A 15,061-nucleotide genomic window follows, 5' to 3' on the forward strand; every position below is an offset into this window, starting at 1 on the left:
AAAATGCCTCCTATTTATTGATCTAAACAAACTCTATCCAGCCGAAAAATACAAAGGTGGTCTCGGTGGTCATGCTGTTCTCAAGCAAAACTAAGCTGGTATAGCTGGCCCACCAGCATTCCCGTTTCTCATGATGGTGACTTACCAGCAGCTGTATATACATATATATATATATACAATTACTTTGAGCACACCTATATAGATAGCTAGATGGATGGATGGATGGATGGATGGATGGATGGATGGATGGATAGATAGACGGACGGACAGATAGATAGATAGATACCTCTAGGGACTCATTATGGAAATATATTCAGTTTTGTTTTCATAATATTTATGCCTTTATAACAATATCTCCATATTTTTATACTGTATCAAACCATTTTTTTTACTGTGATTTAAACACAGAAAAGGAAACGCAGTTGAATAGCAAAATGTAGAGTAGCATTTATTCTTTTTTATTTTGCCACTCTATAAACAGACATGTGTCTAGCTGATCTTTATGAAGTGAACGGTACGTGTTTCTGTGCTGAATGAGAGCAGGTGCGCGCTGACAGACGGAACCCTGCTGTGAGCAAAACCTCACGTTCATTTCCTCCCGCCTCCATCTGCCTTACTTCCTGTGTCGCCCCAGGCCCGTTCGCCCTAAAACAGCCTCAAAGAGCAGCGCAGGTATTAATACAGACTCACAGATAGACCTGAATGTTCAGAACTAGACCTCAGGCTGTGTGTGTTTATGTGTGAAACAGACTGAGGTGTGAGGAACGTGATGAATAATTGCTGTAGTGGAGCTAGTGGAGGTTCTGCTCTCTGAAAACACAAGCTGTTTGTTTATTTTGATCTTGCTTTTTTTCCGGACGCTCTTGTTTCTGTGTCTCCCGCCATTGACTGTGCCTCAGTCTACAAAGACCCCCTCTTCACATTCCCCTCGCAGATTCCTTCAGCCTTTTTTAATAGTGAGACAGTGAATGACAGGGAGAGATCGAATTTCTCCAACTTTGCATCATCATCATGATTTTTGTAAAATGTTACAGCACTCTGCCAAAAAGAACCTGTTCAATCCAACACAGCAACAGTGTAGAGCTTTATATATCAACTACAGGTCATACACCTGCTTATAATGACTTACAGGTACAGCAGTGAAAGAAATAAAAAAATAAATAAACCATACCGGAGTACAATGATGGTATCAGGTGTAAATATTGTGGTATTATATTTCAAATTTAATTTTGCCTCCTTAAGATGAATCTCTTATATTCCTCAATTTTAAGTCACTTTGGATAAAAGCATCTGCTAAATCAATAAATCTGTGCAGCGCCGCTTCAAGTCAAACAAGCCTAGTGACTGCCATTTTGAGTGAGTCATTGAATCATTTACTCATCCAATTTGCTTATTAAACACTGATTCATTCAGGAACGAATAAAGTGACTTCGATTATGAGTGAGTCATTGAATCATTCGCTCAACTGATTCATTTAAAAAACACTGATACATTCAGGAATGAATAAAGTAGGCTTGTTTGACTTGAAGCGGCGCTGCACAGACCGATCGGCGTATGACATCAAAGCACAGCGAGAACGATTCAAAAGCATACGGAGCCGTCAGCTCTCTATTCATTCTCGTGGTACTGTGATGTCATACACCGATCGGTCTGTGCAGCACCGCTTCATGTCAAACAAGCCTATTGACTGCCATTTTGAGTGAGTCATTGAATCTTTTACACAACTGATTCTTTTAAAACACTGATTAATTCAGGAACGAATAACGTGACTGCCATTATGAGTGAGTCATTGAATCATTCGCTCAACTGATTCGTTTAAAACACTGATTAATTCAGGAACGAATAACGTGACTGCCATTATGAGTGAGTCATTGAATCATTCGCTCAACTGATTCGTTTAAAACGCTGATTAATTCAGGAACGAATAATGTGACTGCCATTATGAGTGAGTCATTGAATCATTCGCTCAACTGATTCGTTTAAAACGCTGATTAATTCAGGAACGAATAATGTGACTGCCATTATGAGTGAGTCATTGAATCATTCGCTCAACTGATTCGTTTAAAACGCTGATTAATTCAGGAACGAATAACGTGACTGCCATTATGAGTGAGTCATTGAATCATTCGCTCAACTGATTCGTTTAAAACACTGATTAATTCAGGAACGAATAACGTGACTGCCATTATGAGTGAGTCATTGAATCATTCGCTCAACTGATTAGTTTAAAACGCTGATTCATTCAGGAACGGCACTGCTTTGTGTGTAACTATGAGATGTGCAATATTCTGCTGCTGCTTTGTTTGGAAATATATATAAAAAAATTAAATAATGAAGCAAAATTAAGTTTCACACTTTCTATTTTTTCTGAATATTATTGTATATTCAGTAAACAACACACTTGCTCCTGTGATACTGGTTAAATATATTATTATGTGTGTTATAGAAGGTCATATACCTGGTTATAATTACTATTTGTTACAGTTGTAGTTAATGGCATGTTTGTCTCTTAACACTCTTCGTTTCCTTCACTAAAAGTACTGTTAAAGGAACCGTATGTAAGAAATGTATTTCAATAAATCATAAAATGGCCCTGATATGTCACTAGACATTAAGAAATCATGTTCATTTCAAATACTTATATCACTGATAACAGTAGTCCGGCCAGGATATTGTCATTTAAAAGTGAAGTTGCAGCCCTCAACTGATGTTGATGTCGTCATGTTGTGTTTTGGCCTGATGCGCCACCCTCCACCTATCTACCAATCACAAAGTCAGTAGTGTTTCGGCATCCGGGTTGCCAGCTCTGCTCTAGTTACCACAGCTGCAGCTACAAACGTGTTGGATAAAAAATGCCAGCCTATCTGGCAACCTTGAGTCAGGGGGGAGGGGGAGGAGATACACCGCTCTACAGTAATTTGAAAGTGATTGCAGTACCAGTTTTGGCCATAATCTTACATACGGTTCCTTTAAGGTACGTTGATATATGAAGGATTATCATATTTACTTACTGGTTCTGGGTCTTGAGGTGTCTAGACAGGGTTTTCTGGTATTGATCAGTCCATGTATCTTGAAAGTCCTGACGGAAGGTTGAGTTTAAGTACATCACTGATTATGGTACTTTTGTCTCTCTCTTCAAAAGCATCAGTCGTGTAATTGCTGTATGAGTCCTTATAAAAGCCCAATTAAAAGAGCATCAAGTCTCTCATCCATAAACCACATTAACAATGGCTAATTAAACCTCCACTCTCTGATTTACTTGCTGAAGTCATTTAATAGAGCAGCTCTTTCAGTCTCTCACCTTTGCGTTGCTGTTTTCATTGTTCTTTGCCTCTTGAATGAGCTCGTCACTCCATCATCATCTCTGTAAAGGTAAAACATTAATAGTGTGTGAACGTACAGTCCTAATGGGGTCTCGTCATTATAAGGGAAGCGTTTGAAATTATTATATTTGTTTTCATGCCACAGTGCCACAGATGTATTAGTTGCCATGACAATTGCAGCTTCCCTCCAAAACTCTGCAGCTGCTTTCTGATGAATTCATGAAACATGCAAATAAGGCAAACACACACACCAGCCCGGCGGATAATCATGTTACAGCTTTCAACAGTTCCTCTTCCTCTGTGGCTGATTATAAGACGTGGATTTAACAGCGCCAGAGGTTTAACCGCTTCTCATTGGCATATGAATGTTCCTGAGACGGGCTGATGGAGGTGGAGGCGTTTAAAACAGCTGATTCTCTGTCTGCTGTTTCACTGATACACTGACTTGAGTAAATGAGCTATTTTAAATGTGTTTGGGGAGAAATATGATTATAGAGCTGCATATCTTGTTGCTTTGCCGTGTCTGGTTTTGGCTTTAAAGTACAATGATCTTTGATTATAGCAATTAGATGATAAACACATTTGATTAAGGTCTAATCCACATCACTTTATGTTATGTTTATGATGCAGTTATCTAATACAGAAGAACATTTGTCTGTTTTAAATGAAAACAATTTACAAATGAGCAAGATGCTTCACATGCAGTGGCGTCGCATTATCTGGATTTTTTTCCTGGATTTAAGTGTATCTTTAAAGGGTAACTCTCGCCAAAATGCAACCTAGGGTCTTTTTTTTAATCTACCCGAGGCAAACTTTCGTTTAAAAGCATAATTAGAATGGAAACGCCACTTTTAAGTTTGACCGTATCTTTGCATTCCTTTTGAATGGGAGTGCTTGGGGCACTTCTATAATAGCATCAAAAATCGCTATTTTTAAAACACTAAGAAGGCTCGACACAACATGAAACTTTGCTCTAAATATCACCAGGGGCTCTACACATGAAGTCAAGCACTGAGAACATTGTTTGTGTACACAGAGTTTACTAAAAAGAAAGATTTTGAACAACTCACTGTGTCCGTGACAGTCAAAAATAGCCGATCTCCGAATGTGAATGAACTGACTCTGAATTTTAGCATTGTTTCTTATATGAGGATCCTTTTTCAAAGGTCAATATTAATTTTCACTAACGACAAAACAACAAATTATCTGTGAATTTATATGGAACTAAGCTTTAGGAGCTTTCCATCTTTACTCTCCTCCCTGTTACGTTGCATTCGGAGATCGACTATTTTTGACTGTCAAAATGCCGGCGGACACAGCTACAGTGAGTTGTTCAAAATCTTTCTTTTTAGTAAACTCTGTGTACACAAACAATGTTCTCAATGCTCGAGTTCATGTGTAGAGACCCTGGTGATACTTTGAGCAAAGTGTCGTGTTGTGTCGAGCCTTCTTAGCGTTTTAAAAATAGATTTTTGATGCTATCATATAAGTGCCCCAAGCACTCCCATTCAAAAGGCAATTTGACCAAAAACGAAAATACGGTCAAACTTAAAAGTGGCGTTTCCATTCTAATTATGCTTTTAAACGAAAGTTTGCCTCGGGTAGATTAACAAAAAGACCCTAGATTGCATTTTGGCGAGAGTTACCCTTTAAGTGTTTTGAAATAAATTGTCAACTTGAATAAAATTTATATATTTTGGAATGAAACTATATGCCCTCTACGGGATTCATAGTAATATGATTGACTATGTAACATCATTTAGACATTATCTTTTTGCTGAAAGCCAAGAAGCAAATATTAACAAATATCCATTTTTCAATTATCGTTAGTATACAACAGGGTTAGTCATTTAAGAACAAAATATAATGGAATAGTGTAGTATTTAGTATATTTATTAGATTCAAGAATACAAATGTATGTACACTAAATATCAAATAACTATCACTGGATTTGTTATGATCCATTTATACTGTAAATAATAACGGTTTGTAAGGTATCATTATTTACAGTTCAGTTGAATGACACAGCTGCTGTTTGAGCTACTTTGCAGTGTGGGTACACAACAGTTTTTTGTTAACTTGTTTTTTTTATTTCAAAACACTTACTTGTTAACTTGTATTAACTTGGATCTTCGTCACTGTGTGCAGATCTCCTGGCGGTGCCGAAGCATCCGTATGCAGCCATGGAGAACTGGGGTCTGAGCGTGTTTGTGGAGCAGAAGATCTTGTTGGATCCTGACGTCTCCTCCTTCTCCTATCAGATGGAGCTCACCATGGTGGTGGTGCACGAGATCTGCCATCAGGTAAAAACACACTTACTGTGGTTTCACATTGTTTTACGGTCAAAGTTAAACTTCACCTTGCTGGACGAAGACAAAACAGATTTATATACGGGCTGATGTTTAAAACAGCTGATTCACTGTCTGCTCTTTCACTGATACTATATCAGATGTGTTAATAATAAATCACAATGGACTAATTTAGTCCAATCATATCACCTGATCTGTGAGCATCACTTTTCTGACATGATGTGTTGTTTATTTCATGACTGTTAAAGTCGGCATGAAGTTCCCTATTGTGACGTTTTTTCCGAGTAGGAAGACTTCTCGGACAAGAAAACATAGGTAAGCACATCATCAGAGAAGAGATGTCACTGCAAGAGGGAGAGGAAGTAATTTTGATTAAAGATTACAAGGGCCCTTGAATTAAAAATAATAATAAATAATATAATAATTTATAATAAATACTGCACTATTCCATAAAATATAACCTAAGATATGGCAATTTTGATTTCATGGTGACTTTAAAGTGCTGCATCTCTATGCACAACTTGAATCAGGCCTCAAAGAAGTTTAATATTTGCTTAATTATAGGTAAGTTTCATTTACACAAATGTAGTTTCTCCAAGTTTTGTGGCATTTTTTTTTAAATACTTAAATTAGCTGAAAGAAGGAATGCCTCAAAACTCTCTAAACTACTTGCAATGTATATTTGATTATATATTTCATTTTTAGGCCTATAAATTATTTGTATGAATTATTTGTAATGCTTTTATTTATTTGTTTGCGATAATTTTCTCTTTTAACAAAAGATGCTTGAATTTATTGTGCTTCTGTTTAACAATAATGTAATGTTTGTTATTTATTAAATATACCTAGAAGTTTAATAAAGGTAGTTTGAGGCGAAAACGAATTTCATTAAGGATGGATTAACCGGGTCTGGTCAATGTGCATTGAAAACCTCAGCTCAGTTCATTTACTTGTAACTCTGTAGCACCTTTCTATGAAATGCACCTAAAAATAGCTCACAAAGTGAGCTGCTGCGGGAAAAGTTCTCGACCCAAGCTGCCAAAAACATGAGAATGATTAATAAAGAAACTCGTAAGCGTATTAGCCTAGCGTAGTTCGCTCGCCCTGTCAGGTGCTCTGGCAGAGATATCTGTCATGTTTAATGCGTGAGACATGTTTTCCCCAACGCAGTGAGCGCATAACTTACATTTAATGTTTATATCCTTGTTTGTAAATGTTATAAATTCACATGAGTATTTGCATTTTGCAGTAAGACTTGTCCTGACTCCTGACAGAATCGAATCTCCGTCAATCTTCGCAGACTTAACTAAACGAGCGCGAGCGCGCGCATGCGCATCGAACAGACTGAGCGCCTCAGATAAATGATGCACTATAATTCTGATTAATTTATTAATTTTACTAAATATTTCTTGTTTGTCATTAGATTTAGGTTTAAAATTCTACATTTACGGCAAGTAATTGTATTTTAATCAGGACATGTAACTGAAAAGGATTAGCATAATTGAATAGCCTATAAGTGATGTCTCTTACATTTTGATCGACTTACAGAAGACAGTGAAAGAAAGGCAGAGTCAGAGAGTAACAGAGAGTGTGAAGATGGTCAGTTGTTGAGTTAAAGGGCAGAACAGCAGCAGATGTAATTGGACATCTGGAGAATTTGATGCACAGCTCTTATAAAAAGAGCTTTACGCATCACCTCCATTGGGATTGTGAAAGTAAAGATTTCCTTTCTCCATCCCTCTTTCTTTCTGTTTTTTTTTCTCCCTCTCTCTCTGTCTCTGTCTCTCTAGAGTGTTTTGCGCATGCAAGAAGTCTTTCTTGTGTTAAATAACCTATTTTTCGTGCCTTTGCCTCATTGCAGACTACCATATTAGATGCAGATTAAAAAAGCAGTCTGGGTTAAAAGTGATTTTTTTCTTTCTTTTGGCATTGAAATAATGTTCAGTAAGGGACTTTAAGCCCACAAATGCATCATCGGCATGAATTGTAAAGGAAACGTTGGAATTATTCATTGCATGTGCTCATTTTTCACCAGCCTTTGTTTGCAGCTCTTATGTTGCTGAGAACCTTGGATTTCAGTGCCTTTTGTTATGGCGGATTATTGATGAGCGTGTTGGAGATGTTCTGCGTTCTCAGTATTGTTCTGGATTCATCTCTTGAATAGTCTTCCTCATATACTGCTGAATCGCAGCTCTGCATTGTGGTCTAGCTCAAAGATGATACAACATGTCTGCAGTTCTTTCCTCTTTTCTTTTCGTTTGTTTTTTCTTTTTTGTTTTCTTTTTAGGGAGAAGGAAATAAAAGAAAACAATCCTCTCATCTCTCATTTCTGCACAGATAATTCAGCTCTGTCTGAACTCAGTCTGAACCTTGTACAGTAAAACACTCTCACAGGGAGCATGAAATCATGATATTATTTCAGAAACAGCAATAATGTGCATATGTGATAGTTTTAGAGCTGGAATTCATGAGATTAACCCAGATCAGGCTGTTCTCTGCACATAAAGCCCTGTTTTATGATCAAGAATAATTGAAAAGAAGCAGCAGTGGAGGCTGGAACTATAAAGTTGTCCAGTGATGATGTTTACAGATAGAATACTGAAGTATGTCCAATGTCTTGCAGTAGGCGTTCCCACTGAATTCACATTTATCTATGCGTACAACACGCTGTAAAACTGAAACCGTTTGTGCTTTTTTCTGTTTTAAGGTGGCGATTTCAAATGAATTTGTATGATGTGATTTGTATGGAAACACATGATTCCTGACCCTAAATCTAACTGTCACTGGGGCATAAGCAGATCGTACAAAAATTTTTACAAATGAGATTGTATGAATTCATACGAATTAAACTATTTGTCAAAACATAAAATAGTTATGAACTGTCGTGGCAGTGTGTTGATGCTAACTTAAGATGTCAGATTTAACATTGAAAGCTTTAAACACACAAGCGTGTGCATATGTGAGTAAGTGCGCTTATAAATAAGAGAAAGGAGGAGAGACAGAGAGAGTAAAAGACAGAGATTAGCCGTCACGCGTATTGAATTCACCGCAGGCTGTTTCACCCTTTTGTGTCGCAGCTCTCTGGAGCTTCTGCTCATCTTTATGTTTTTAATTAAGATGCCATTTTTCTATTCAAACTTTTTCTCTGCTTCAGTCTCATGCCCATCATTTTCATATAGAGTTAAATAGCACACTGCTAATTATTTTCCACTGTAAATTACCTTGACTGAGCTCAGAGCGTCGGAGTGGGCGGGGCTTGTGCTTATCAGACATATTGATTGGCTCCTTTATTTTGAAAGTATTAGATCAGTCATCCAGCACATATTCTGTCATACATTAAAAAGTCTGTCTGAGCAAGCACTAATAACACGAACAAAGTGCCGGCTTCTGATAAATCACATTTATATCTCGTCGCTCTCGCGGACTGCCAGTAGAGAATTGATTAGTAGATGATAGACGCTGTTTTCTATTGTATAGGTTTATCCTGTGGACTCTCCTGGCCTCATTTTAATGTCAAATACTGTAGCAGCGGATTGTTAATAGATTTGCCGCTGCCAGCGATGGGGTTTATATGTCACAGACGCTCAATCACTGTTAATTTCTTATCTCATTTCAGCCTCTCAGAATTAAATGAAGCTGCCACAGTCCTTCATATGCAGTTATTCAGCCAATAAAACAAGCCTAATAGAGGCCGATGCAGCTGATGTTGAGTTTTCTTATTTTCCCACAAATTGGAAAGGTGACATTCTTCCCTCTGGATATGAATATGTTTGGAGAGTGAGGCTTCAGTTCTCATACGTCACATACATCTTAACACGGTTGCTTTAAAAACACATTTAGACATTAAATATGAGTTAAACATTAAATATGAGGATAAATGGCTGTCAGTGGAGGTTAATCTGACTCATGTCTGTTGGCTGGTGGTTTATTCTCTGCTCATTTATAAAAGACAGCATCCGTAAACACATGAAATAGGAGATTTCACACTCTCACTAAATTCTGACAAATAAATACATTTTGTCACTCAAATCAAGGGTTTCAAAATTCTCTTATTGTGATTTGGAGCAATTTCCAGTTCTAGTTCAGGTTTACTGAGATTCAAATTTGAAGAGGATAAACAGTGTGATGATGGTTTCGAACCCTAGTGAGCTGCTACCTTGTTGTCTACTGCTACACAGGCAGCTGCTTTCTAAGCACACATCCTCACTGAAACTGAACCTCAAAAGTGAATGATTTGGTAAAGGTAAAGAGCATGAGAAAGTTGAAGAATGTTCATGGATCATTTCCAATAGAGTGTGATTTTAAAAGAATGTTGGTAACACTTTACAATATGAATGCACTATGCATTAATTCATGCTTAACTAATGCACAGATAATCATGTGTTAATGTATGACTCAAGAAGAACTAAACCATTTATTAATGATTACTGCATCATAAACTAATAAAGAGTCCATCTAATTAATAGATCAAGTAATATATGAATTGCTATTAATTAAATGTGTAAAAAAATAGAAAGTATTGAAATAGTTCACTTACAAGTACATTGAAATTAGTGTAATTACTACATAAAGTATACTTGCAAAATATACATGGATTTTACTTAAATTTAATAAAACAATCTTGAAGTAGGCTATACTTTCTATTTTTAAGTGATTTTAGACCATGATACTTGTACAGTAGATGCAGTTTTGATTCTAGTATCTAACATTCAAACTTGTATACAGCTTCAGGACTTCTTTCTTGTGGTTTTCCAGTTGAGAAAGCAATGACCTTTGCCCTGCAGTCGCAAACCTGATCCAGCAGACACACCTTGTCTGAACCTCCTTGTTAAATGTCAATGAAGGACATTTAAACTCAAATATTCAGGCTTTTACTGCAAGTAAAAGTTAGCTGAAGGCTTCATGTCAGTATGATTCTTCAGAGTGATTCTCGGCTGCTTTGGTGTGTTTCGTGTCTTAAGGTTGTTTTTTTTTAAATTATGCCGTTGGAGGTTTTCTCCTGCTTCAAATGTACAGTATATGCTGCAGTATAGAGGTACAGAGTGAACTCTTCCCTGCGTGAATCCCGTCAGCGTATCTGTTAATGAAGCAGGAGGGCTGCAGAATCCCTCTGTTTCAGCTTTCTTCTCACAAACATTGTTGAAGGCGTAATTGAGCGAGGGTCTCACGGCTCGTACTGTTCATTGACATACTTGTTGAGCTATCTGTGTTGTTCCTCAAGGTTTCACTGTACCAATCCATTTGCTCTGCAGCTTCTGTCACACAATAAATGACGTGATGTGACTCACTGGTTTATTGTCATCAGAACATCTGACAAATTAGAAGAGGGCAGAAAAAGTCACTAGACCTTTGGGAAGCTACTTGATGTGTGATTAGGAGAGAGTTGAGAGCGGGATAACAGCTGTTTCTCTCCGCGCTGCGGCTCTTCTATCAGTCCATGTGTCTGAGTCACAGATGAACGGGGTCAGGCGCTTGGAGAGCCTTTGAGAACATGTCATGTTCAGATGAAAAAGGCCGACTTCTAGAGGTTTGTTTGCTGCAACAATGAGATCCGGCGTTCAGTAGCACATCTGCTTGAGCCTCAGAGCCTGTGGAAAATATCCAGCTCATTCACAACTGCAATGTTGCATCTTTTCCAGTCAATAACCCTGTTTTGCACACTGTCAACTGCACACAATGGCAGGGATCACTTGAATAGGTTCAACCTTCCAAATGGGACGTTTCATAATCGAATCCTTATTTTTCTCTCTTCTGTTCATTTACGGTGTCCTTGGCGGAGCGCCCAGGTATGAATGTTGTGAAACAGAAAAATGTGTTTTTAATTGTGTAACTGTAGGTAATTGATTGTTTAGACCACTATTAATCATAGTTCAAAAGCTCTGCCGGGTTCTTAATGTTCTGTGAAGCCGTTTGTGAACAACTTTTCTGTTGAACCAGAGTGCAAATGTTTATTAGAAGTGTTTGTTTGTACTTCTACTTCTGAAGGAAGAGAGTTATTTTTCTGCGGTATTGGAGTTTTCTAATAAAACGTGTTTGCCACTAGATGAAATATGCTTTTGCTGATATTGGATGAAGAGGAGAGTGTATATTTTCCTGATGCTTTGTCCAAATAAAGTTTGGTTTCAGTTTACCCATGAACACTTTTTATAATCGTTTGCCGGTGAACATGAAATGGATTTTTGTAATGGTCCCTGTGTTTCTCGGTTGATGATTGATGGTTAATTTCTTCTCTTCTAGTGGTTTGGCGATCTAGTCACACCGGTTTGGTGGGAGGACGTTTGGCTGAAGGAGGGATTCGCTCATTACTTCGAGTACATCGGGACTGATTTCCTCTTTCCCAAGTGGAACATGGTGAGTTGTTGCTCAATGTGAGAACTGTAAAATTCAGTTAATATGAAACAATAGATTATACTGTATATACAAACTTACAGAGATAGTTTTGATGGTTTTCATGCTATTCAGTCTCCTAAAATAAGTGCAAATTTTCAATGCTTTTCACATACACATGACCCTGAGCATTTCTTCTTGTGCCAAGATTCAGCAGAAAACTACAATTCTCTTGCGGTGCATTTCCGTGCTATAGATACTTTGATTGCTCAATGTTTGATTGCCTGTTAAATCTTGATAACAGCCTCTCAAGACCAATAAGTTTACTTCTTGTTTAATCTGTTTCATATCAAGTAAAAGATCAGTTGTTTGGCTATTTCTGAGCAGGTACAGATTCTCTCTTTTTTTGCTCTCTCTGTGGGTTTGCTCTGTCCAGTGATTTCTCAGTGTTGGGTCAGTCAACTGTCAGAACGTAATTGGATCGCTGCTGCCTGGTCAGTGTCACTCAGAATGACCAGTATCATCACTCTAAAAAAGCTAGTATTATTTGTTCTCATTGAAGATGTCCAAGAGAGATGTCAGAATATATTGTCACTATCCTCTGCTGGTATTTAATTAAATTCTTTTATAATTGTTGAAGTTGTACATTAGCAGTAAATGCATTATTCTTCAACAGATTGAACCATGGTGCTCAATTCTAGTCGTCTTCTATCATTTATTGTCCTCTCTTTAACATTTCTTTATAGAAGTGGCAAAAAGCCCAAAATAAATTATTTAAAAAAGTACAAATAAAATATATAGTAAATTAGGATTTACTAAAATTGAAACACAAACAAACAAATACTACTGTTTCATGTTGTATTTTAGTCCCAAAGTTTCTCTTTGGGTAGCTCAAAGGACAATGTTTTACAATAAGTTAATGGGTGCATTCGATCTTACAGTCAGTAGTGAATTAGCAGGCCAAATGGAGGCATGCATGGACTGGTTCATTATGAGCTTGTAAGGAACAAATTGTTCCAACTGTTTCAATGGTTATTATGAGCGCAGTTTGAGTTTGACTTCACGTGCAGAAAGAATCATATTTAATGGTGTTGAGCTCTGTTATCATGTCTCTATTTTTCAGTCCTGCTGCATTGCCACAGCAACCGGTGATTATGCCATCATATTTTGCTGTTTTAATGAAACTTTAGTCTATATGTAGTCTCTTCCAGATGTTCAATCAATTATCAGAAGAGAGCTGTGAAATAATATTACAGTGCCACAGACCGATTGGTGAGCTTCTGATAATAATGCATTCTGAACAACACGTTTAAACATTCTTACCTGTGAGTTGGCAAAAATTATTCAGTGGGAAAAGACATACTTCATTAGTGCCACACCTGTGTGAGTCTGAACTAAAACTGCCAATTTACTGTGGAGCTTCACAGAGCTGGAATTTGTGCCAAAGCTGCCATTGAAAAAACACTTGAATTCAAGGCTGGCACACATAAAATAGAGTAAATCCAAACTCCTTTAAATAAAGTGCAAGGATAAAAAGTTTTATGGTCTAATGATTGTCCACAACCATTTCCCCCATCCAGATGGGTTCACGTTCGGAGAAAGACAAAGCATGGCTTCAGTTGACAATGCTCACCGTCTCACAGGAGTCAATAGGTTCAGTGATGCTCTGAATTGTTGTATAACAGCCAAGAATTATGAGGCTATTTTTCCAGACCAGGTGCGTCCAAACACACAATCATATCATGATATTCCTGTATTATAGGATGATAAATAAATCCAGGAGTGTTTGTGAACAACAGGAGGAAGTCAAACACCTTCAAAGACTTCTTCAGCCACTATATCTGAACATTATTAATATTTTACGGGATTTTCTCGAACAGGACTTCCACATAACCCACCTAAAAAAAAAAAAAATATTGAAAGAATGATACAATCCTGCAGTTCTTCTGAAGGCCTTTTTATTCATTAGGATCTGAATATTATTATATTTTAGGTGTATCTATGATCAATGATCATGTATCTATGATCAGTGGTCTGTAATGCTGCTATTGTGATGCACTTGAACTGCATGAACAATGTATAGATAATGTTTTGTGATAACGTTTTGAGAACATTATTAAAGTTAACCTTACTGGAAGAATGTTTGTTCATAACTTTGAAAGAAAATTGCCTTAACGTTGGGGAATTTCTGAGAAAGCTCCGTTAGCTCATTCGTTACTGTGAATTAGCAGTCGTTCTGATTAAATATGTTTGGATCTTCTGCTCATTATGATTCACTGACTGTGTTCAGTTTTATTATGAGCTAGTGTGAAGATTATTGTGTGTTCATCACAAGACCTGACATGTCTTAGATTGGACTGGACATAGTGTGCACTAAGAGTGGTAAATGCTAAGAGTAAGTGCTGAAGGCAGTCTAAAGCAATATATTTAGCTCCTGTTGACATTTAATACCAAAAGTTTATTACATTAGTTTTTTTAATAAAATGTTTTAATATATTTATCTAATTTGAGTAAGATATACACTCACCTAAAGGATTATTAGGAACACCTGTTCAATTTCTCATTAATGCAATTATCTAATCAACCAATCATATGGCAGTTGCTTCAATGCATTTAGGGCTGTGGTCCTGGTCAAGACAATCTCCTGAACTCCAAACTGAATGTCAGAATGGGAAAGAAAGGTGATTTAAGCAATTTTGAGCGTGGCATGGTTGTTGGTGCCAGACGGGCCGGTCTGAGTATTTCACAATCTGCTCAGTTACTGGGATTTTCACGCACAACCATTTCTAGGGTTTACAAAGAATGGTGTGAAAAGGGAAAAACATCCAGTATGCGGCAGTCCTGTGGGCGAAAATGCCTTGTTGATGCTAGAGGTCAGAGGAGAATGGGCCGACTGATTCAAGCTGATAGAAGAGCAACTTTGACTGAAATAACCACTCGTTACAACCGAGGTATGCAGCAAAGCATTTGTGAAGCCACAACACGCACAACCTTGAGGCGGATGGGCTACAACAGCAGAAGACCCCACCGGGTACCACTCATCTCCACTACAAATAGGAAAAAGAGGCTACAATTTGCACGAGCTCACCAAAATTGGACAGT

At 37.5% G+C, this 15,061-nt stretch overlaps 1 protein-coding gene across 1 annotated transcript in view; it reads left to right on the forward strand.

The window, feature by feature from the left end:
* Positions 1-15,061, forward strand: part of LOC311080632 (thyrotropin-releasing hormone-degrading ectoenzyme-like) — a 151,061-nt gene that overhangs the window by 60,530 nt on the left and 75,470 nt on the right. The window contains exons 4-5 of the mRNA XM_084110689.1: positions 5,472-5,626; positions 11,870-11,983. Of these exons, the coding sequence (XP_083966815.1) occupies positions 5,472-5,626; positions 11,870-11,983 (269 nt within the window). The remainder of the gene's footprint in view (positions 1-5,471; positions 5,627-11,869; positions 11,984-15,061) is intronic.

This window comes from Abramis brama (genome assembly GCF_963993115.1).
Source record: "Abramis brama genome assembly, chromosome: 4".
In the NCBI taxonomy this organism is placed as follows: domain Eukaryota; kingdom Metazoa; phylum Chordata; class Actinopteri; order Cypriniformes; family Leuciscidae; genus Abramis; species Abramis brama.